We start from the raw sequence: 25,784 nt of genomic DNA, 5'->3' as shown, positions 1-25,784 counted from the left end.
TGCAGTGATGTTTGTGTTTCTGTGCAGGTCGGGGACAGAAGCTGTCGGCAGCTGAGCAGGGAGAGTTGCCAAATGCCATCGAAGGGGAGTCCGATCAGAATGTCAGAGAAGTCGAAGAGGAGAATCTCATTCGAGAGGATCAGCTCATTCCACCTGGTCAGTAAACCTGAAGGGAGTTGGAGTGATAGTGACCCCTAGGTTCCTGATACTTGGGCAGGTTACCAGAGTGTCAAGTAGGAGGCAGATACAATTTAATGGGGAAAAGCATGATAGTACATTTTGGGGGGAAAAGAGAGGAGGAAACATAGATCTTTAGAGGCCTGAATGTAGCTGGAGAGGGCAAAGAAGAAGGGGCATATGGTTTCAGGTTTTATACACAAACTGAATAAAATTAAATTTCAAGATCTGAGCTTCACTGGCAAGGCCAGTATTTATTGCCCGTTTCTAGTTGCCCTGAGAAGGTTGTGTTGTGCCTTCTTTGACTAAGTTTTTGGTACTCTGAGTGCCTTGCTGGGCTATGTCAGGGGACAGTTAAGGGGCAACTACATTGGTATAGGACTGGAGTCACGTATAGGCCCAGACGAACTAAGGATGGCAGCTTTCCTTCCCTAAAGGCAATTAGTGGAAGAGTTGGGTTTTTACAGCAATCCTACAGCTTCATGCTCATTTGTACTGATCCCAGCTTTTTATTTCCAGATTTTATTTTGAATTGAATTCCGATTCTCTAACTTGCCTTGGTGGGATTTGAACTTGCATTCTTTGGATTACTAGTCTAGAAATATACCTACTACATGAAGTAGCTCGGAGATACAAAAGCAAGGATGCAAACTCATCTAATTCTGGCTTTTTGAGCATTCACAGCTTTAATTGTTTCACCATTGGTGGCCGTGCCTTCAGCTGCCCGAGCCCTAAGCTCTGGAATTTCCTCCTTAAACCTTTCGACCTCTCTCTCTTCCTGAAAGATGCTCCTTAAAACCTCTCTTTGACCAAGCATTTGGTTTGGGTCAGGTGGTGAATGTGACACTATGACTCCCCACTACCTTCCCCCCCCCCCCCCCCCCCCAAAAAAAAAACCATGGGATTTCGGCCCTCGTGTGTTTTAATTTGAGGGTTCATCGAGTCAGCAGCACAGAAACAGGTCATTTGGCTTAACTGGTCAATGCTGGTGGTAATGCTCTACATGAGCCTCCTCCCACTCCTCTTCATCTCACCCTATCACCATATCCTCCTTTTCCTTTCTCACGTGTTTATCCAGCTTCCTCTTAAATACTATTCACCTCAACCACTCCATGTGGTAGTGAGTTCCACATTCTCACCACTCTCTGGGTAAAAGGGTTTCTCCTGAATTTTCTATTGGATTTATTAGTGACTGTGTCTTATTTTTATAGCCCCTAGTTCTGGTCTCCCCTACAAGTGGAAACATCTCTATGTCAACCCAATCAACCCTTTTATAAAAATAAAAATCTCTATCAGGACAACCCTCAGTCTTCACTTTTCTAGAGAGAAGACCCCCAGCCTGTTCAATCTTTCCTGATAGTTATAATCTCTCAGTTCTGGTATCTTCCATGTAAATCTTGCACATTCTCCAGTGCCTCGATATCCATTGTATAATTTGGACGCCAGAATGGTGCACAGAGCTCCAAATGTGCTCTACCAGACACAACTAACATTTTCAACTTGTTTTCTAGCCTTTGACCCAGAAGTGATCTTTCGCCAAAACGGAAACCGAATCAGAAGTGGATTTGAACCCCGCTACCATTGGCCCAATCAGGGCAACCGTCTCAGGTGGGTGCAAGCAGCCAATCAGTGGGTTCCTCTTTAATCAACAACAACTTGCATTTATATAGTGCCTTTAATGTTGTAAAAATGTCCCAAGGCACTTCACAGCGACATTCTCAAACATGTTGACATTGTTCAGTGCACATGGCACAGTGTTTCAGGTAAAAGACATATAGCCAGCAGGGCAAAGAAACTTTCACTCGATCAGTCTACGAGGGCACACAATTTGACAGGGCCACTGCTGGCTGACATACCTCTTAGTCTTCAACATGTGTGCCCACGATCCATTACAGCATGGAACAGTGTAGAGGGAGCTTTACTCTGTATCTAACCCTGTGCTGTACCTGTCCTGGGAGTGTTTGATGGGGACAGTGTAGAGGGAGCTTTACTCTGTATCTAACCCTGTGCTGTACCTGTCCTGGGAGTGTTTGATGGGACAGTGTAGAGGGAGTTTACTCTAACCCTTTTTTTTGTTATTTGTCAAGGGGACCTTTGTTCCTCAGGCCCCCCCCTTATATACATTTTATGACATAACTTTATTAAAGTAGAATAAATAAAACAAAACTCAAATTAAAATGCCATTCTCGACATCGATGATGCACTCCAGCCTCTGTGGTGCCCACCGGTCACGGAAGGCCTCAAGCATACCGGTGGACACCACATGTTTCTTCTCCAGGGACACCTGGGTGCGAATGTAACCTTGGAAGAAGGCAGGCAATAAGGGTGGACGGACCCCCCGATGGCCCATAGCCTGGTCCTGTGAATTGCCAACATGGCCAGGCCCAGGAGCAGACCGAAGAGCAGATTCTCCTCCCGGCCCACGCTCCTCCACACTGGGTGCCCAAAGGTCAGGAGCGTGGGGCTGAAGTAAAGGCCTGCTCAGGTTGGGAAGAAGAACTCGACCCGAACCCGACCGAGCCGCAGCGGACCCGAGCCTGACCCGGCCCGAGTCCCTCCAATTTCGCCCCCGACCCGACCATCCCTTTACTTACATTCCGACTGGGCAGCTCCACGAAGCTGCAGCGCATGTGTGATGATGTCATTGTGATCTGCGCAGACTCCGTTTTGTCCCGGACTCCCAGCTAAGCTAAGTTTTTTTTTATTTTTAATACTTACCAGCAGAGCACTTACCGTGTGTGTCCGGCCGGAGCACGACCCAGACTCGACCCGACCCGAGCCTGAAAGCCGGACCTGGAAGAGGGGCCCCACCCGACCCAAATCTGACACATGTCGTCGGGTTCAGGTCGGGTAGCAGGTCTTTAGGCTGAAGTGCAGCCAAAACTTGAGGAGCAGCCCCCTTAAATACCCAGAGGGCTTGTAAACTCGCACGCTCCATATAAACAGGGAAAACGGTCTCGTCGAGGCTGCAGAAATTACAGGCGGCCTGGGAGTCCGTGAACCTGCTTAAAAGTCTATTGCACGGGACTGCCCTAGAACTAGAACATTACAGCGCAGTACAGGCCCTTCGGCCCTCGATGTTGCGCCGACCTGTGAAACCGTCTGACCTACACTATTCCATTTTCATCCATATGTCTATCCAATGACCACTTAAATGCCCTTAAAGTTGGCGAGTCTACTACTGCTGCAGGCAGGGCGTTCCACGCCCCTACTACTCTCTGAGTAAAGAAACTACCTCTGACATCTGTCCTATATCTATCACCCCTCAACTTAAAGCTATGTCCCCTCGTGTTTGCCATCACCATCCGAGGAAAAAGACTCTCACTATCCACCCTATCTAACCCTCTGATTATCTTATATGTCTCTATTAAGTCACCTCTCCTCCTCCTCCTCTCCAACGAAAGCAAACTCAAGTCCATCAGCCTTTCCTCGTAAGACCTTGCCTCCATACCAGGCAACATCCTAGTAAATCTCCTCTGCATCCTTTCCAAAGCTTCCACATCCTTCCTGTAATGCGGTGACCAGAACTGCACGCAATACTCCAGGTGCGGTCTCACCAGAGTTTTGTACAGCTGCAGCATGACCTCGTGGCTCCGAAACTCGATCCCCCTACTAATAAAAGCTAACACACCATATGCCTTCTTAACAGCCCTATTAACCTGGGTAGCAACCTTCAGGGATCTATGTACCTGGACACCAAGATCTCTCTGTTCATCTACACTACCAAGAATCTTCCCATTAGCCCAGTACTCTGCATTCCTGTTACTCCTTCCAAAGTGAATCACCTTGCACTTTTCCGCATTAAACTCCATTTGCCATCTCTCAGCCCAGCTCTGCAGCCTATCTATGTCCCTCTGTACCCTACAACATCCTTCGGCACTATCCACAACTCCACCGACCTTAGTGTCATCCGCAAATTTACTAACCCACCCTTCTACACCCTCTTCCAGGTCATTTATAAAAATGACAAACAGTAGTGGCCCCAAAACAGATCCTTGCGGTACACCACTAGTAACTAAACTCCAGGATGAACATTTGCCATCAACCACCACCCTCTGTCTTCTTTCAGCTAGCCAATTTCTGATCCAAAGCTCTAAATCACCTTCAACCCCATACTTCCGTATTTTCTGCAGTAGCCTACCGTGGGGAACCTTATCAAACGCCTTACTGAAATCCATATACACCACATCCACTGCTTTACCCTCATCCACCTGTTTGGTCACCTTCTCGAAAAACTCAATAAGGTTTGTGAGGCACGACCTACCAGTCACAAAACCGTGCTGACTATCGCTAATGAATTTATTCTTTTCAAGATGATTATAAATCCTGTCTCTTATAACCTTTTCCAACATTTTACCCACAACCGAAGTAAGGCTCACAGGTCTATAATTACCAGGGCTGTCTCTACTCCCCTTCTTGAACAAGGGGACAACATTTGCTATCCTCCAGTCTTCCGGCACTATTCCTGTCGACAATGACGACATAAAGATCAAGGACAAAGGCTCTGCAATCTCCTCCCTGGCTTACCAGAGAATCCTAGGATAAATCCCATCTGGCCCAGGGGACTTCTCTATTTTCACACTTTCCAAAATTGCTAACACCTCCTCCTTGTGAACCTCAATCCCATCTAGCCCAGTAGCCTGAATCTCAGTATTCTCCTGTGCAGCACTCACCACCCGGGGTCCCTGATATAAAGGGGGAGGACTCCCGTCTAGAGAGATCTCCACCGGAGTTTCCCCTCGCTGCCAGACGGCAACACGGAACCCCATGGCGTGTCCGGGCAGCTGACTAGGGCAAGGAAGTGTAGAGCGTGCAGGAGCAGCCCGCACAGGAAGCCCCTCCGTGCCATGTGGAATGGCGTGGATGGCATTTCCGAGAGGTGGCTCCGGTTGTGTGGGACCGGCTTCCGATGAGGGTTTTGGGGCCTGGGTCCGATGAGCAGTTCCGGCCGAATGGGGGGTCAACTCGGCCGGGTGCGTGGAGCGCTTCCGAGCAATGAGGGGCGTCCCAGGGACCTCGGCTACTCCTCCGCCCGTCGGCCCGTCTCCAGAGACGGCTGCCTCGACAGCCAAGGTGCTCTCCTCCGCTGGCAGGGGTGCACCCTGACAGCAGACAACCATGTTCCAGATTCTGAATAGATCCTGGTAAAAGACAGGCAACTACCACAGAGAGGCGCGGCTAAGATTCTCTGCTGGGAGTTGCGTGTCGTCTTGAAGGCAGTGCTCCTGGCGGAATAAATACATTGCCAGTGCACACTGTCTGGGAGGATGTTGGACATACAGGTATCTCTGCAGGGTCCGAAGGCAGAGAGTCGCAGCCTGGGTGTGGATGCATGCCAGCTTTTGGCTGTCCTCCTCAATCGGGAGACTCAGGACCGTTGCAGAGACCCAGTGTTTCCTCTCCCCCCAGAAGAAATCGATGAGCTTCTTCTGGGATCTTTGTGGCAAATGCAGGGGTGGGGGCCAAAGTGACCAACCGGTACCACAGCATCGAGGCCACCAGTTGGTTTACGACCAGCACTTGGCCCCTGTAGGAAAGCACTCAGAGCAGTCCTGTCCAGTGCCCCAGCCGAGTGGTGACTTTCATCTCCAACTCCTGCCAGTTTAAGAACGTACGAATTAGGAGCAGGAGTAGGCCCCTTGGCCCCTCGAGCCTGCTCCGCCATTCAATAAGTTCACGGCTGAACTGATTACTCCAGATTTCCACCTACCCCTAATACACTTTCACCGCCTTGCTTATCAAGCATCTATCTACCTCTGCCTTAATAATATTCAAAGACTCTGCTTCCACCACCTTTTGAGGAAGAGAATTCCAAAGTCTCACGACCCTCAGAGAAAAAATTTCTCCTCATCTCTGTCCTCAATGGGCCACCCCTTATTTTTAAACAGTGAGCCAGGCTTCCTCAGCGGGGCTAAGGTGGACTCCCACCCGCCAGAACCAGGAGTCCAGAACATTTCTCCCAATTGATCCTCGTGGAGGATGTGGCAGAAAAGGTTTGCTGGCACTCGTGCATCCTCCGCAAGTTAACGGGATCTGTGACCGCGGGGAACACATCATCGGCATAAGCCAAGGGGACGATCTGCATGTTCGGCCCATGCAGAGCCAAACATGTCAACCTCTTGCGAAGAAGGCACAGGAATGGCTCCATGCAGATGGTATATAATTGACTGGACATGGACTGGACTGGACCCTGACGCTCTCCACTCCAAAAGTGAAGGGGTGCTGTCAAGGACCCGTTACCTTTAACACTGTGGCAGCGTACAGAAGTCTGAGCTGGGCCCGGCCCGAGTCTGCAAAGGTATTTGTGATCCACCCTGTCGGACGCCTTCTCCTGATCGAGGGAAAGGCGACCGACAGACTAGTTCTCTGGGAAAGATGGATCAGGTCCCAGACCAGGTGGATGTTGTCCTGGATGGACCGGCCCGGGACCGTGTAGGACTGGTCGGGGTGGATCATGTGGGCCAGCACGGAGCGCAGGCAGGTAGACATAGCCTGGGCAAAGAGCTTATAATCCGTGCTGAGAAGGGAGACAGGATGCCAGTTTCTTAAGTAAGCGGAGATGACCGCTCTTCGACAACAGGACGATGACCACCCTGCGCCACGAGAGGGGCATCTCCCCGGTCGCCAGGCTTTCCCCCAGGACCCGCGCTTAATTGCCCCCCCAGAACGCCCAGAGGAACTCCACGGTCAGCCTGTCCAGTCCCAGGGATTTGTCCCTTGAGAGCTGGTGAAGGGCGCTGGTCAGTTCCGCCAATGTGAGTGGAGCCTCCAATTCTTTGGCAGGTCCTCCCACAAAACTTTGCGCATGTCCTCGCCGGACGGATCCGGAGAGAACAACGTGCGTAAAAGTATGGACCAAAAGGCCCATTCCTTCCGGATCCATGATTGAGGATCCTTCGTCAGCTAGCAGCTGAACGAGCTGCTTGCAGACCCGCGCCGTTTTTCCAGCGAGTAGAAGGGTGAGGCGTGATCAAAATATTTCAGGATCTGGATCCATGACCTCAGGTATGCGCTGCAGGTCCCTCAGCGCGCCCTTCTTCTCTTTGTACGCCTGCCACAGGGCCAGGTCCGCGACAGCCTGACCAAGACGAGACTCCAAGTCGAGCACCTCCCTCTCTAAGCGCCCGAGCTCGGCTTCCCGCCTCTTGGTCGACCCCTTCGTGTACTCCTGACAGAAGACATGGATGTGAGTCTTGCCCACATCCCACCATAGCCTCAAGGAGGGGAAGCCCCCTGCTTCCTTCTCCAGTCAGCCCAGAATCGAGGGAACGAGTCCCGGAGTTGCTCGTCCTCCAGCAGCCGGTTGTTAAAGTACCAGTACCTGGACCCGCCCGCGTGCGGAGCGGAGTGAACTCTGCCCACACCAGGTGATGGTCCGAGCACGGCACCAGCCCCATGGAGGTCGCTGAGACGCAGAAGACGTACACCTGCGAAATGTATAGGCAGTCGATTCGGGATATTCCTCCTGCAGACTACCAGGAGAAGGCACTGGAGTCAGGATGGAGATTCCGCTAGACATCCACCAAGTCGAGGGAGCTGATCAGTTTCCTCAACTTCTCCATCGATGCTTGGCTGCGCTCAGGACCAGAGCAATCGCTCACCTCGAGGGTAAAGCTAAAAACCCCCTGAGGATGATGCGCTCACTGCTATCGATAGAGCTCAAGAGAGCGGACACTTCTTTAAAGAAGTGCACTTGCAACGCGCCGGGCTTGGGCATGTACACAAAGTGGAGCAGCACGCTACCCAGGTGATTGGCGGGGTGGAGCAAGTGGCCCAGCACAAGCTCTTTGACCCCTAAGGTCTCCGGCTGAAAAGTTGGGGCCAACAAGATAGCTACCCCACTAGAAATAGGGGTGTGGTGACTCATGTAGACCCCACTCTGCCACTCCAGGAACCAGGTGGCTTTGTCTCCTGGAACGGTGTGGGTTTCCTGCAGAAAGCTCACCGCATACCTCCCTTCCCTGAGGACTAAGAGATTGTGAAATCTGCGGAGAAACCCCCTGCTGCCTTTGATGTTGAGGCTGGCTATGGTTATCTTCATGTCAAAAGTACTTAGAAACCCATCACCACACCTCACTGTGAGGAGGGAGTGGAAGTGCACCTGGCCCTCCAACCCCCAGCAACCCATTGAGGAACGCTTTAAACCAGCGACTCTCAACCAGTTCCATGCCCGCGCCCTTCCTCGCCGCCTTGAGGGCAGCACAGGTGGACTAGATGATCAGCGCTGAACTCGACAACCGGCCGAGGGCCACCTGAACTTTATTGCGGAAACCCCTGCATGCCGCGAGGAAGTCCCGGAATTCCGCCGTGAGGATGAGAGGAGGCACGAGGGAGTTTACTGCCTTACTGGCGATGGATTCAAGGTCGTCCTCCGTGCCCCACATCGAGTCCGCATCCTCCTCCAGGACGTCACCGCCAGTGGCTGACACACCGAACACACACTGTGGGTTGGACTTCCCGACCGTGCCAGCTGGTCCCGCCTCCGTCACGATCTCACCCCCAGGATCGATGACGGAGAAATCCTTTCTGGGTTCTTCTGTGGAACTGGAGCCTATGGGCGCCAGCGGTACAGGACTCCCCTCCACCTCCGTCCCCAGGCCAGCGAGCGGCCCAGGGGAACAGTAATTCTCAACTCTGGAAATCCAGCCGGGACCGGAGGCGGAGAGAGGAGGCCATCTCCCACCCCGCCATGCCCACAAACGCAGCAGACGGGGCAGCATTTTCACCCATAACCAGGTCGGGTACATCCTGGTCGGGAGTGGATTTTGGCAGGAGAGGCAACCCTTCGGGGCCTCGCCTCCCCTCCACTTAGAGCACCTGACCCAGTTGCGGATGGGAAGGCTTCTTCACCACAAGCAAGGCTCCACTTGCTCCCTCAGGAGGGGCCACATTTACAGGGGTCTCCCCCTCTCTTCCATCCTGAGGGTTCGGGAGCTCCTGCCCAGACTTTACAGCCTTGATGGTGGTGGTGGCAGGGGGACCCTGGGAACCCGAAGCAGGAGACAGCTCCCCTCCAGCAGATGGGCCTTGCACCTCAGGGCCCTGTGTTACCTCCATGGCGAGGTGCCTTCTCTTTTTCCCACTAGGGTGCGGAGGTTCAGAGACCTCCATGTTATCAGAGGCCTCTGCACTCTCTTTTTGCTTGATTACCCTGGGCCTGAGCCCAGCCCTGTGGCAGGTGAGTTCCCTGGGATCGGATTTTGGGCTGCGCTCAGGCTCTGGTTGTGCCACGGGGTCCAGGGGCAGCGCCTCTCAGTGTTTATTCTTTCTCCACGTCTTCCTTGCACTTGGACGGGCACTCCCCTCCCCACCGGAAGCTGTGAGAACCACGGCCTCTGGAACCGTCTGAACGGTGTCTGTTGGAGGTGTAGGGGGAGTTGGAGGAGGTGCAGCGGTGCCTCCCTGGGCCGCCGAGGTGGAATTGGCAGCTGGGATGTTGGGACAGTTCTTAGGAACGTGCCCCACCCCCTTGCAGGCATGGCACCGTTCCCTGACCGAGGTCCAGAAGACATGGTAGGCCGTGTCCTGAAACTCAACAGTAAATTGGCCCTCCAAGACCTCCTCCCGCGTCAGCTGCTTAAATAGCTTGCGGTGGAAGGAGTACACATGCCGGAGGCTGTTCTCCTGGGACTGGGGAGAACCCTGATCTCACCTCCCCCAGATGGGTGCAGGTGGGGGAGCAGCAGCTCACTGGGAATGAAGAGCGGGACGTTTGACAACATTATCCGCTGTGCGGTGCCTCCCAGAGGGTCCATCGGCAGGAAGGATTCCCCCCACAGTGAGCCCCTTACTCGGCCAGGGACACCGCCCGCTCGGTCTTCAGGAAGAACACAGCCTTCCCATACATCTTGGAGGTTGCCACAATGGCCGAGGGGCCATAGCTCTTCACCCCATGACTGGAAATGATGAGCTTGAATGGTGACAGGGCCACAGAGGCTGAACCGGCACAGATGGACTTGCCATGGGTCAAGAGCTAAACCCCACCCCAATTGTAGGCTTACAGGTTTGAAATAAAGCAAGAAAAAATAAATAAATATATAGTAAGTAATAAGTTAGAGGAGAGGCAGAGGGTATGCTGAAGAGGAGAAGGGAGGCTGGGAGTGATGACTTACTTCACCGAGGTGGTATGACAGACAACAGTTCAATCAAACAGTCTTTCACAAGCTTTTCTGGTCTTCTGATTGGGGGAGGTATCTTCACCTGGGTCAGCCGAAAGTTTCTTCGCCAGGCTGGGCAATTGGGGTGGGGAGGGAGCTTCCTTGTATGTTTAGTGCAACTGCACAGCTTCCTGCAGAATTGTACAGCCCCCACCCCTTCTTCTACTGATCTCTCCCAACAGTCCAAATCAAATTCAAATCTGATGCTTGACACCCACCTCGAAACACAGCCTTATGTTCAAAAAGTATTTTCCTCCTCTAGCAAAATGTTGCAGCTCCCTCCTCAGCTCTCTCTCTGCAGCAACAACTTCTGCAACTGACTGCAGCACTGTCAGCTGTTGCTCGATGCACTTAGGTGTCCCAATTAGGCAGCAGCCAACACGGTGCTGTACTTGTCTTGGGTATGGTTGATGTTGAGGTTGTGTGCCCAAAACGTTAGATATTACATTTCCCATCACAAAATTTCATGTGGGAATAAGTCAGGAATTTCACTTGTCGGCTTTTTCATCAGTCCCGCCGCGCATCGAAATGGCTTGATCTAAAACAGAGACCGACCTCCCGCTCTGTACCCCTCAGATTGGCTGCATTTCTGTGACCGACCACACACCCTCTCCCCCAGACTTGCCCAGTTCCCGTGACTGACCACACAACTGCAATCCATCACCTACTGATGATGTCACTTACCTTTCTGCCACAGGGAGGCTAGAGAGGAGGCAGCCAATCAGGATGGTCGGAGGCAGCAGGACCTGCCCACTGTCGCGGCTCAGGCAGCCATGGAGCGCCTGAACAGAGCAGCAGAGAGCGAGGCCAGCCACTCAACACCGTCCTCTCAGAAGAAGCCGTGCCGGGCCTCGCTGGTGCCTTCGCTGTTCAAGATGGCGACCGGAGGCGCAGTAGCACTGATGACAGGTGTGTGTGAACGCGGTTTGAATGAGTTACCAATTCAGGACAGGTGGCTGCCAGGAGAATGCGACATAGACGTTACAAGACTGTTTGCAAAAATATCCAGGATCCTAGCTTTATAAACAGAGGCATAGAGTGCAAAAGAAAGGAGGTTATCTTAACCCTTCATAAAACACTGTTAGACCTCAGCTGGAGTATTGTGTCCAATTCTGGACACCACACTTCAGGTCTTCAAGAGGGTGCAGAGATGATTTACCGGTACAAGGAATGAGGGACTTCAGTTACGTGGAGGGACTACAGAAGCTGGGATTGTTCTCCTTAGACCAGGGGAGATTTTATAGAATTATTCAAAATCATGAATGGTTATGATAGTTTTCACTGGCAGGAGGGCTAGGATGACTCAGATTGAAGGTGATTGGCATATGAAGTAGAGGTGGGATGAGGACTTCTTTTTTAAACTCAGTGTGTCATTGTGATCTGGAACGCGCTGCCTGAAAGGGCGGTGGAAGCAGATTCAATCGTAACTTTCAAAAGGGAATTGGATAAATACTTGAAATGGAGAAATTTACAGGGACTGGGGAATCAGCACTGGGGAATGGGACTACTTGGATAGCTCTTTCAAAGAGCTGGCACAGACACGATGGACCGAATTGCATCTTTTTATGCAGTTATTAATCTGTGATTCTATTTTATATATTGACCTATCAAACACTCCCAGGACAGGTACAGTACGGGGTTAGATACAGAGTAAAGCTCCCTCGACACTGTCCCCATCAAACACCCCCAGGGCAGATACAGCACGGGGGCTGCTCCTGCACACTCTCCACTTCCTCGCCCTCGTTCACCGGCCGGACACGCCCTGGCGGTCCGCGTTGCCATCTGGCGGCGAGGGGAATCCCCGATGGAGGTCTCTCTACGCGGGAGTCTTCCCCCTTTACATCGGGGACCTGGGGTGGAGGGTGCTGCACTGAGCAGTCCCGTGCAACAGGCTTTTAAAAAAAAAACAGTGGCGCAGTGGTTAGCACCGCAGCCTCACAGCTCCAGCGACCCGGGTTCAATTCTGGGTACTGCCTGTGTGGAGTTTGCAAGTTCTCCCTGTGTTTGCGTGGGTTTTCTCCGGGTGCTCCGGTTTCCTCCCACATGCCAAAGACTTGCAGGTTGGTAGGTAAGTTGGCCATTATAAATTGCCCCTAGTATAGGTAGGTGGCAGGGAAATATAGGGACAGGTGGGGATGTGGTAGGAATATGGAATTAGTGTAGGATTAGTGTAGATGGGTGGTTGATGGTCGGCGCAGATTCGGTGGGCCGAAGGGCCTGTTTCAGTGCTGTATCTCTGAACTAAACTAAACTCCCAGGACAGGTACAGCACGGGGTTAGATACAGAGTAAAGCTGCCTCTACACTGACCCATCAAACACTCCCAGGACAGTCCATCTTCCCTCGGTAGTGGGCAAATTATTGGAATCAATTGTAAGAGACAGGATAAACTGTCACTTAAGCACGGATTAATCAAGGAGAGTCAGCATGGATTTATTAAGGGAAGGTTGCAGCTGTCTATTACCTGAGCCACGAGCAAATTGGTGTTGGGTAAATAAGATTAGGGAGGTAAATGCGTGGTTCAAAAATTGGTGTGGGCCACTGGCATCAGTACTGGGGAAAATGAGAGCTGTGCTGTTGGGACTTCTCCTCCTGAACCTTGTTGGGATCAATGTTCTGGGGAGCTGTATAATTACAGCGGTAGAGAGGGCTTTAAACTAAATAGTGGGGGGAAGGGATCGTTTGAGAGGAGTTGTAGTAAATCAAAGGGAAACAACGAGGTAATAGAGCAAGGTAGCGATTTGGGTAATGATAACCAGAGGGTGGCAGGAAGGGAAAGAGCGTACAAATGTAAGAGTGCACCAGCAGATAAGGTGAAATATTGCAGAAATGGTTAAAAAGTCAGAGTTAAAGGCTCTGAATCTGTGTGCAGCATTGGTAACAAAATGGATGAATTGTTAGCGTAAATAAACATAAATCTGTATGACCTGATAGCCATTACAGTGACATGGTTGCAAGGTGACCAAGGCTGGGACCTGAATATTGATGGATATTCTACATTTCATAAAGACAGGAAGCTAGGAAAAGGTGGTGGGGTAGCTTTGTTAATTAAGGATGTCATTAGTATAGTAACTAGAGAGGATCTTAGCTTGGAAGGGCGAAATGTAGAATCAGTTTGGGTAGAGAAAGGTAAGAGGTCATTTGTGGGAGTAGTGAGAGGCCCCCTAACAGTTGCTACACTGTAGGGCATAGTATACAGGAAGAAATAAATGGAGTGTGTAAGAAAGGTACCACAATAGTCATGGGTAAATTTAATTGACATGTCGATTGCGTGAACCCAATTGGCAACGGTAGCCTGGAAAATAAATTCGAGACAATTTCTTAGAGCAGTACATTCTAGAACCAACCAGGGAGAAGGCTATTCTTGACCTGGTAATGTGCAGTGAGACAGGATTAATTGATAACCTCATGGTAAAGGAGCCTCTAGGTGACACCGATCATAACATGATAGAATTTCACGTTTATATGAACATATGAATTAGGAGCAATAGTCGGCCACTCAGTTCCTCGAGCCTGCTCTGCCATTCTACAAGATTATGGCTGATCTGATTGTAACCTCAACTCCACATTCCTGCCTACCCCGATAACCTTTCACCCCCTTGCCTATCAAGAATCTACCGCTGCCTTAAAAAGACTCTGCTTCCTTTTGAGGAAGAGAGTTCCAAAAACTCTCAACCGTCTGAGAGAAAAAATTTCTCTTCATCTCTTATTTAAATTGGTGACCCCTAGATTATCCCACAAGAGAAAACATCCTTTCCACATCCACCCTGTCAAGACCCCTCAGTATCTTATATACTTCAATCAAGTCCCTTCTTACTCTTCTAAACTCCAGCAGATACAAGCCGAGCCTGTCCAATCTTTCCTCAAAAGACAGCCCGCCAATTCCAGGTATTATTTGAGTAAACCTTTTCTGAACCGCTTTCAACACATTTACATCCTTCCTTAAATAAGGAGACCAAAACTATACACTACTGCAGATGTAGTCTCGCCAATGCCCTGTATAGCTGAAGCATAACCTCCCTACTTTTGTATTCACTTCCCCTCACAATAAATGATAACATTCTATTAGCTTTCCTAATTACTTGCTGAACCTGCATACTAACCTTTTGCAATTCATGCATTAGGAAACCCAGATCCCTCTGCATCTCAGAGCTCTGCAATCTCTCACCATTTAGATGATATGCTTTTGTATTCTTCCTGCCAAAATGGATAAGTTCACATTTTCCCACATTATGGGAAGGTAGTGGTATTGTCACTGGACTAGAGAACCAGGGGATTGCTCTGGGGACATGGGTTTGAATTCCACCACAGCAGAAGGTGGAATTTGAATTCAATTACCAAATCTGGAATTAAAAAGCTAGTCTAATGATGGCCATGAAACCATTGTCGATTGTTGTAAAAACCTATCTGGTTCACTAATGTCCTTTGGGGAAGGAAATCTGCTGTCCTTACCTAGTCTGGCCTACATGTGACTCCAGACCCACCACAATGTGGTTGACTCTTACATGCCCTCTGAAATGGCCTAGCAAGCCACTCAGTTGTATCTAACCACTATGAAGTCAGTAAAAAAGAATGAAACCGGACGGACCACCTGGCATCAATCTAGGCACCGGAAATGAGAACGGCAAACCCAGCTCTGTCGACCCTGCAAATTCCTCCTTACTAACATCTGGGGGCTCGTGCCAAAGTTGGGAGAGCTGTCCCACAGACTAGTCAAGCAACAGCCTGACATAGTCTTACTCACGGAATCATTACCTTACAGACTATGTCCCAGGCACTGCCGTCACCATCCCTGGGTATGTCCTGTCCCACCGGCAGGACAGACCCAGCTGAGGTGGTGGCACAGTGGTATACAGTAGGGAGGGTGTTGCCCTGGGAATCCTCAACATCGACTCTGGACCCCATGGAGTCTCATGGCATCAGGTCAAACATGGACAAGGAAACCTCCTGCTGATTACCACCTATTGCCCTCCCTCAGTGGATGAATCAGTACTCCTCCATGTTGAACACCACTTGGAGGAAGCACTGAGGGTGGCAAGGGCACAGAATGTACTCTGGGTGGGGAACTGGGTGAACAATGTCCATCACCAAGAGTGGCACGGCAGCACCACTACTGACCGAGCTGGCAGAGTCCTAAAGGACACAGCTGCTAGACTGGGTCTGCGGCAGGTGGTGAGGGAACCAACAAGAGGGAAAAACATACTTAACCTCACCCTCACCAACCTGCCTGCTGCAGATGCATCTGTCCATGATAGTATTGGTAGGAGTGACCACCGCACAGTCCTTGTGGAGACGAAGTCCCACCTTCACATTGAGGATACCCTCCATCGTGTTGTGTGGAACTATCACCGTGCTGAATGGGATAGATTTCGAACAGATCTAGCAATGCAAAACTGGGTATCCATGAGGCACTGTGGGCCATCAGCAGCAGCAGAATTGTACTCAACCGCAATCTGTAACCTCATGGCCCAGCATAGCCCCCACTCTACCATTACCATCAAGCCAGGAGACCAACCCTGATTCAATGAAGACTGCAGGAGGGCATGCCAGGAGCAGCACCAGGCATACCTCAAAATGAGGTGTCAACTTGGTGAAGCTACAACACAGGACTATCTGCGTGTCAAACTGCGTAAGCAGCATGCGATAGGCAGAGCTAAGCGATCCCATAACCAACGGATCAGATCCAAGCTCTGCAGACCTGTCACATCCAGCCGTGAATGGTGGTAGACAATTAAACAACTAACTCAATGATGGGGGAGCCCAGCACATCAGTGCAAAAGATAAGGCTGAAGCATTTGCAGTAATCTTCAGCCAGAAGTCCAAGTGGATGATCCATCTCGGCCTCCTCCTGAAGTCCCCAGCATCACAGATGCCCGTCTTCAGCCAATCCGATTCACTCCACGTGATATCAAGAAACGACTGAAGGCACTGGATACTGCAAAGGTTATGGGCTCTGACAACATTTCGGCAATAGTACTGAAGACCTGTGCTCCAGAACTTGCCGTGTCCTAGCCAAGCTGTTCCAGTACAGCTACAACACTGGCATCTACCCAGCAATGTGCTGAAAATTGCCCAGGTATGTCCTGTACACAAAAAGCAGGACAAGTCCAACCCGGCCAATTACCGCCCCATCAGTCTACTCTCAATCATCAGTAAAGTGATGGAAGGTGTCATCAACAGTGCCATCAAACGGCACTTGCTTAACAATAACCTGCTCAATGATGCTCCGTTTGGGTTCTGCCAGGGCCACTCAGCTCCTGACCTCATTGCAGTCTTGGTTCAAACATGGAGAAAAGAGCTGAACTCAAGAGGTGAGAGTGACTGCCCTTGACATCAAGGCAGCATTTGACCAAGTGTGACATCAAGGAGCCCTAGCAAAACTGGGGTCAATGGGAATCGGGGAAAACTCGCCGCTGGTTGGAATCATACCTAGCGCAAAGGAAAATGGTTGTGGTTGTTGGAGGTCAATCATCTCAGCTCCAGGACATCATTGCTGGAGTTTCTCAGAGTAGTGATCTAGGCCCAACCATCTTCAGCTGCTTCATCAATGACCTTCAATCGTAAAGTGAGAAGTGGGGATATTCGCTGATTGCACAATGTTCAGCACCATTTGCAACTCTTCAGATGCTGAAGCAGTCTGTGTAGAAATGCAGCAAGACCTGGACAATATCCAGGCTTGAGCTGATAAGTGGCAAGTAACATTCGCGCCACACATGTGCCAGGCAATGACCATCTCCAACAAGAGAAAATCTAACCATCTCCCCTTGACATTCAACAGCATTATGATCGCTGAATCCCCCACTATCAACATCCTCGGTGCTACCATTGACCAGAAACTGAACTGGAGTAGCCATATAAATACTGTGGCTACAAGAGCAGGTCAGAGGCTAGGAATCCTGTGCAAGTAACTTACCTCCTGACTCCCTAAAGCCTGTCCACCATCTGCAAGGTAGAAGTCAGGAGTGTGATGGAATAGTCTCCACTTGCCTGGATGAGTGCAGCTCCAACAACACTCAAGAAGCTCGACACCATCCAGGACAAAGCAGCCCGCTTGATTGGCACCCCATCTACAAACATATTCACTCCCTCCACCACCGATGCACAGTTGCAGCAGTGTATACCATCTAAAAGATGCACTGCAGCAACGCACCAAGGCTCCGTAGACAGCACCTTCCAAACCCGCGACCTCTACCAACTAGAAGGACAAGGGCAGCAAACGCATGGGAACACCACCACCTGCAAGTTTCCCTCCTAGTCTCACACCATCCTGACTTGGAACTCTATCACCGTTCTTTCACTGTCGCTGAGTCAAAATCCAGGAACTCCCTTCCTAACAGCACTGTGGATGTACCTACCTCCCATGGACTGCAGCGGTTCAAGAAGGCAGCTCACCACCACCTTCTCAAGGGCAACTAGGGATGGGTAATAAATGCTGGCCTAGCCAGCGATGCCCACATCCCATGAACGAATAATAAAAATAATCTCCATTTGCCAGATCTTTGCCTACTCACTTAACCTATCTATATCCTTTTGTCGCCTCCTTATGTCCTCTTCACAACTTACTTTCCTACCTATCCTTTTGTTTTCAGCAAATTTGGCAACCATACCTTTGATCCCTTCATCCAAGTCATTTATATAAATTGTAAAAAGTTGAGGTCCCAAGCACTGATCCCTGTGGCACACCACTCGTTACATCTAGTCAACCCATTTATGCCTCCTTATGTTTCCTGTTAGCTAGCCAATCTTCTATCCATGCCAATGTGTTACCCCCACACCATTATTTTTTATTTTCCACAATAACCTTTGATGTGGCACCTTATCAAATGCCTTCCGGTAATCTAAGTACAGTACATCGGCTGGTTCCCCTTTATCCACAGTACGTGTTACTTCTTCAAAGAACTCTAATAACTTGGTTAAATATGGTTTCCCTTTCACAAAACCATGTTGACTGTGCCTGATTCCCTTGAATTTTTCTAAATGTCCTGCTATAACGTCTTTAATCATAGTTTCCAACATTTTCCCTATGACAGATGTTAAGCTAACTGCCTGTAGTTTCCTGCTTTCTGTCTCCCTCTCTTTTTGAATGAAGGAGTTACATTGGCTATTTTCCAATCTAATGGAACCTTCCCCGGACCTAGGTAATGTTGGAAAATTAAAACCAACATATCAACTCAATAATAAAAGCAAATACTCTGGATGCCGGAAATCTGAAATGACAACAAAGTGCTGGAAATACTCAGAAGGTCAGGCAGCATCTGTGGAGAGAGAAGCAGTTAATGTTTTAGGTCTGTGACCTTTCATCAGTTCTGATGAAATGTCACAGATCTGAAATGTTAACTCCGCTTCTCCCTCCACAGATGCTGCCTGACCTGCTGTGTATTTCCAGCACTTTCTATTTGCTGCAACTAGCTGTTTCTTTTAAGACCCTCGGATGAAGTCCATCAGGACCCGGGGACTTATCAGCCCGCTACTCCAACAATTCGCTCAGTGCCACTTCCCTGCTGATTGTAATTTTTTTGTGTTCCTTCCATTTCCTGATTTACAGCTATTTCTGGGATGTTGCTTGTATCCTCTATTGTGAAGACTGATGCAAAATACCCGTTCAATTCATCTGCACTCTCCTTACTTTCTATTATTAATTCCCCAGACTCACTTTGTTAACTCATTTCTTTTTTAAGTATCTATAGAAACTCATCATCTGTTTTTATATTTCTAGCTTGCTTCTCTCTTACTCTAATTTTTCCCTTCTTATTCATCTTTTAGTCATTCTTTGTTGTTTCATATATTCTGTCCAATCTTCTGACCTGCCACCCATCTTTGCCCAATTCATAGAGTCACAGACTTTTACAGCACAGAAACAGGCCCTTCGGCCCAATGCGCCTGCACCGACCATCAAGCACCCATACAATCTAATCCCATTTTCCAGCACTTGGCCCATAGCCTTGTATACTAAGGCGTTTCAAGTGCTCATCTCAATACTTATTAAATGTTGTGAGGGTTCCTGCCTCTAACACCCCTTCAGGCAGTGTGTTCCAGATTCCAACCACCCTCTGGGTGAAAACATTTTTCCTCAACTCCCCTCTAAACCTCCTGTCCCTTACCTTAAATCTATGCCCCCTGGTTACTGACCCCTCCACTAAGGGAAAAAGTTTCTTCCTATCTATCCTATCAATGCCCCTCATAATTTTGTATACCTCAATCAGGTCCCCCCTCAGCCTTCTCCGCTCCAAGGAAAACAACCTCAACCTATCCTGTCTCTCTTCATAACTGAACTAGTCCAGCCCAGGCAAACTCCTGGTGAATCTCCTCTGCACCCTCTCCAGTGCAATTACATCCTTCCTATAGTGTGGTGCCCAGAACTGTACACAGTACTCCAGCTGTGGTCTAACCAGCGTTTTTATACAGCTCCATCATAACCTCCCTGCTCTTATATTCTATGCCTCGGCTAACAAAGGGCAGCATCCCATACACCTTACTAACCACCTTATCTACCTCTGCTGCTGCCTTCAGTGATCTATGGACAAGCACCCCAAGGTCCCTCTACTCCCTAGGTTCCTACCATCCATTGTATGTTCCCTTGCCTTGTTAGTCCTCCTAAAGTGCATCACCTCACACTTCTCAGGATTAAACTCCATCTGCCACTGCACCGCCCATCTTACCAGCCCACCTAATCTAAGGTTTTCCTCCTGACTATTTACGACACCACCAATTATCGTGTCATCTGCGAACTTACTGATCATACCTCCTATATTCACGTCTAAATCATTAATGTACACTACAAACAGTAAGGGTCCCAGCACTGATCCCTGTGGTACCCCACTGGTCATAGTCCTCCATTCACAAAAACAACCCTCGACCATCACCCTCTGCCTCCTTCCGCTAAGCCAATTTTGAATCCAATTTGCCAAATTGCGCTGGATCCCATGGGCTTTTACCTTCTTAACCAATCTCCCATGTGGGACCTTATCAAAAACCTTACTGAAATCCATGTAGACTACATCAACTGCTTTACCCTCATCTACACATGTAGTCACCTCCTCGGAAAATTCAATTGAGTTTGTTAGACACGATCTCCCCCTGACAAAGCCATGCTGACTATCCCTGATTAATCCCTACCTCTCCAAGTGGAGATTAATCTTCTCTCTCAGAATTTTTTCCAATAATTTCCCTACCACTGATGTTAGACTCACATCCTTTCCACATCCACTAGTTCTGATGAAGGGTCACTGACCTGAAAAGTTAACTCTGCTTCTCTGTCCACAGATGCTGCCAGACCTGCTGAGTATTTCCAGCATTTCTTGTTTGTGGTTCAGATTTCCAGCATCTGCAGTATTTTGCTTTTATTGTAGATAGATTCTTGTTAGGCAAGGGAATCACAGATTATTAGGGGTAGATGGGAGTGTGGAATGCATGACACAAACCGATCATCTATGATCTTATTGAATGATGGAGCAGGCTAGAGGGGCCTAATGGCCTACATCTTTTTCTAATTTGTATGATTGTATGTTCGTATGTTCATATGTAATGTGATAATCAAATAATCTATTTTAATTGTACTAGCTGAGGTTTTAATGTTAATCAGGAGACTAAGTAGACCTCTCCTGCTGCTTTTCCATTCGTGGCTGTGGGATCTCTTGCATGCACCTGAGAGATGGCCGCAGTTTAACATTTCATCTGAAAGATGGCACTTCCGACATTGGCACCCATTTTAAAGCAGAGCAGGGGCCTTTTCCCTGTGTCCTACCTAATATTTATCCCTCCATCAGGATTGCTTAAAAAAATTATATGCTTTTTCTTTAAGTTTGATACTATCTTTAACTGTTTTAGTTAACCACAGATGGTGGGTCCTCCCCGTAGAATTTTTCTTTCTCATTGGAATGTATCTATTCTGTGTATTCTGAAATATCCCCTTAAATGTCTGCCACTGCATCTCTATTGACCTATCCCTTAACCTTGCTTTCATGCCCTCATAATTCCTCTTATTTAAGTTTTAAAATACTAGTCTTAGACCCACTTTTCTCTCCCTCAAACTGAATGTATAATTCAATCATATTACGATCGCTGCTGCCTAGGGGTGCCTTCACAATGAGGTCATTAATTAATCCAATCTCGTTGCACAGTACTAGATCTAGTATAGCCTGCTCTCTGGTTGGTTCCAGGATGTGCTGTTCTATGAAACTATCCCACAAACATTCTATGAACTCCTCATCTAGGCTACCTTGCTGTTTTTTCCAGTCTATATGTAGATTAAAATCCCCCATGATTATCGCTGTACCTTTCTGACAAGCTCCCATTACTTCTTCCTTTAAACTCTGTCCTACCATGTGGTTACTGTTAGGGGGCCTATCCACCTCTCCCACAAGTGACTTCTTGCCTTTATCATTCCTCATCTCTACCCAAACCAATTCTACATCTGGTTTCCTGAATTTAGGTAATTCCTCTCTTTTATGCTAATAGCATCATTAATTAACAGATCCACCCCTCCATCTTTTCCTAGCTTCCTATCCTTCATAAATATCATGTACCTTTCAATATACAGATGTCTATCTATTTCATCCTGCAGTCATGTCTCTGTAATGGATAGCAGATTGTCCTTATTTAGTTCAGTTTGAAGGGGAGAAGTGTGGGTCTAAGACTAGTGTTTTATACCTAAATAAAGGTAATTATAAGGGTATGAAGGCAGAGCGAACTAAAGTGAACTGAGAAACTAGGTTAAAAGGTAGGACAGTAGAGATGCAGTGGCAGACTTTTAAGGAGTTATTTATCCCATCTGTGGCTAAATAAGGAAGTTAAGGATCGTATCAAATTGAAAGAAGCACAGTACAATCTGCAAAGATTAGTGGTAGATCAGGAGGTTGGACAGATTTTAAGAACCAGCAAAGAATGACAAAAAAAAAGGGAGAAAGTGGAGTATGAGAGAAAACTGGCTAGTAATATAAAAACAGATAGTAAGAGTTTCTATAAGTATTTAAATAGGAAAAGAGTAATTAAAGCTAGTGTTGGTCCTCAAGAGTGTGAGCCTGTGGATTTGATAACTTGATTTGAAAACAAGGAAATGGCAGAAGCGTTGAACAGGTATTTTGTGTCTGTCTTCATTGTAGAAGACTTAGAAAACCTCCCACGGATACTTAAAAAATCAAGAGGTGAAAAGGAGGGAGGAACTTAAAACATCACCATCACCAGAGGAAAAGTGCTGGGAAAGCTACTAGTCCTAAAGGCTGACAGGTCCCGAGGACCTGATGGCCTGCATCCTAGGGTCTTCAAAGAAGTGGCTGCAGAGATAGTAGAGGCTTTGCTTATAATCGTCCAAAATTCCGGAAGGGTCCCAGCGGATTGGAAAATAGCAAATGTCACACCTTTATTCAAGAAAGGGAGACAAAAAGGAGGAAACTATAGGCCAATTAGCCTAATATCTGTCATAGGAAAATTACGAGAATCCATTATTAGGGAAGTTATAGCAGGATACTTAGAAAAGCATAATGGGATCAGACAGTGTCAACATGGTTTTGTGAATTTGGTTATTAGAGTTCTTCGAGGAAGTAGCAAGTGAGGTGGAAAAAGGGGAACCTGTAGATGTGGTGTACCTAGATTTCCAAACAGCATTTGATAACGTACCACATTAAAGGTTGCAACATAAGATAGGATAACATGGTGTAGGGATGACATATTAGCATGGATAAAGGACTGGTTAGCTAAGAGGAAGCAGAGAGTAGGGATAAATGGGTCTTTTTCGGGTTGGCAGGCTGTAATTAGTGGAGTGCCACAGGGATCAGTGCTAGGGCCTCAACTTTTATTTATTCATTCATGGGATGTGGGTGACGCTGACCAGGCCAGCATTTATTGCCCATCCCTAATTGCCCTTGAGAAGGTGGTGGTGAGCTGCCTTCTCGAACCGCTGCAGTCCATTTGGGGTAGATACACCCACAGTGCTGTTAGGAAGGGAGTTCCAGGATTTTGACCCGGCGACAGTGAAGGAATGGCGATATAGTTCCAAGTCAGGATGGTGTGTGACTTGAAGGAGAACTTGCAGGTGGAGGTGTTCCCATGCGTTTGCTGCCCTTGTCCTTCTAGTTAGTAGAGGTCGCGGGTTTGGAAGGTGCTGTCTACGGAGCCTTGGTGCATTGCTGCAGTGCATCTTGTAGATGGTACACACTGCTGCTGTGCGTCGGTGGTGGAGGGAGTGAATGTTTGTAGATGGGGTGCCAATCAAGCAGGCTGCTTTGTCCTGGATGGTGTCGAGCTTCTTGAGTGTTGTTGGAGCTGCACCTATCCAGGCAAGTGGAGAGTATTCCATCACACTCCTGACTTGTGCCTTGTAGATGGTGGACAGGCTTTGGGGAGTCAGGAGGTGAGTTGCTCGCCTCAGGATTCCTAGCCTCTGACCTGCTCTTGTAGCCACGGTATTTATATGGCAACTCCAGTTCAGTTTCTGGTCAATGGTAACCCCTAGGATGTTGATAGTGGGGGATTCAGCGATGGTAATGTTGTTGAATGTCAAGGGGAGATGGTTAGATTCTCTCTTGTTGGAGATGGTCATTGCCCGGCACTTGTGTGGCGCGAATGTTACTTGCCACTTATCAGCCCAAGCCTGGATATTGTCCAGGTCTTGCTGCATTTCGACACGGACTGCTTCAGTATCTGAGGAGTCACGAATGGTGCTGAACATTGTGCAATCATCCGTGAACATCCCCACTTCTGACCTTATGATTGAAGGAAGGTCATTGATGAAGCAGCTGAAGATGTTTGGGCCTGGAACACTACCCTGAGGAACTCCTGCAGTAATGTCCTGGAGCTTAGATGATTGACCTCCAACAACCACAACCATCTTTGCGCTGGGTATGACTCCAGCCAGCGGAGGGTTTTCCCCCTGATTCCCATTAACCTCAGTTTTGCTAGGGCTCCTTAATGCCATACTCGGTCAAATGCTGCCTTGATGTCAAGGGTAGTCAGTCTCACCTCACCTCTTGAGTTCAGCCCTTTTGTCCATGTTTGAACCAAGGCTGTAATGAGGTCAGGAGCTGAGTGGCCCTGGCGGAACCCAAACTGAGCGTCAATGAGCAGGTTATTGCTAAGCATGTGCTGCTTGATAGCACTGTTGATGACACCTTCCATCACTTTACTGATGATAGAGAATAGGCTGATGGGGCGGTAATTGGCTTGGTTGGACTTGTCCTGCTTTTTGTGTACAGGACAGACCTGGGCAATTTTCCACATTGCAGGGTAGATGCCAGTGTTGTAGCTGTACAGGAACAGCTTGGCTAGGGGCGCGGCACGTTCTGGAGCACTGGTCTTCAGTACTATTGCCGGAATATTGTCAGGGCCCATAGCATTTGCAGTATCCAGTGCCTTCAGTCGTTTCTTGATATCACGCGGAGTGAACCGAATTGGCTGAAGTCTGGCATCTGTGATGCTGGGGACTTCAGGAGGAGGCCGAGATGGATCATCAACTCGGGACTTCTGGCTGAAGCTTGTTGCAAATGCTTCAGCCTTATCTTTGGCACTGATGTGTTGGGCTCCCCCATCATTGAGGATGGGGATATTTGTGGAGCCACCTCCTCTAGTTAGTTGTTTAATTGTCCACCACCATTCACGGCTGGATGTGGCAGGACTGCAGAGCTTAGATCTAATCCGTTGGTTATGGGATCGCTTAGCTCTGTCTATTGCATGCTGCTTACCTAGTTTAGCACCAATATAGTCCTGTGTTGTAGCTTCACCAGGTTGACACCTCATTTTGAGGTGTGCCTGGTGCTGCTCCTGGCATGCCCTCCTGCACTCATTATTGAACCAGGGCTGGTCTCCTGGCTTGATGGTAATGGTAGAGTGGGGGATATGCTGGGTCATGAGGTTACAGATTGTGGTTGAGTACAATTCTGCTGCTGCTGATGGCCCACAGCGCCTCATGGATGCCCAGTTTTGCATTGCTAGATCTGTACGAAATCTATCCCATTTAGCACGGTGATAGTGCCACGCAACACGATGGAGGGTATCCTCAATGTGAAGGCGGGACTTCTCCACAAGGAGTGTGGTGATCACTCCTACCAATATAGTCCTGGACAGAAGTATCTGCAGCAGGCAGATTGGTGAAGACGAGGTCAAATATGTTTTTCCCTTGTGTTGGTTCCCCCACCACCTGCTGCAGACCCAGTCTACCAGCTATATCCTTTAGGGCTCGGTCAGTAGTGGTGCTACCGAGCCACTCTTGGTGATCGACATTGAAGTCCCCCACCCAGAGTACATTTTGTGGCCTTGCCCTCCTCAGTGTTTACAATCTATGAAACGTTAACTCTGCTTCTCTCTCTGCAGATGCTGCCAGACCTGCTGAGCATTTCCAGCACTTTTTATTTATATTTCAGAATTCCAGCATCTGCAGTATTTAGCTTTTATTAAGATCCTGAGGGGACTTGATAGAGTGCATACTGGGAGGATGTTTCTTGTGCGGGCAGACTAGAAC

The 25,784-nt window shown here is 48.7% G+C and overlaps 1 protein-coding gene across 1 annotated transcript in view; it reads left to right on the top strand.

Moving 5' to 3' along the window:
• Positions 1–25,784, top strand: part of si:ch73-173p19.1 (uncharacterized) — a 97,780-nt gene that overhangs the window by 26,920 nt on the left and 45,076 nt on the right. Inside the window, exons 5-7 of the mRNA XM_068031068.1 lie at positions 28–156; positions 1,689–1,785; positions 11,032–11,243. Of these exons, the coding sequence (XP_067887169.1) occupies positions 28–156; positions 1,689–1,785; positions 11,032–11,243 (438 nt within the window). The remainder of the gene's footprint in view (positions 1–27; positions 157–1,688; positions 1,786–11,031; positions 11,244–25,784) is intronic.

Source organism: Heterodontus francisci, chromosome 5 (genome assembly GCF_036365525.1).
Source record: "Heterodontus francisci isolate sHetFra1 chromosome 5, sHetFra1.hap1, whole genome shotgun sequence".
In the NCBI taxonomy this organism is placed as follows: Eukaryota; Metazoa; Chordata; class Chondrichthyes; order Heterodontiformes; family Heterodontidae; genus Heterodontus; species Heterodontus francisci.
The sequence above is the reverse complement of the archived record's forward strand: the minus strand, read 5'-3'. Positions and strand labels throughout refer to the sequence as shown.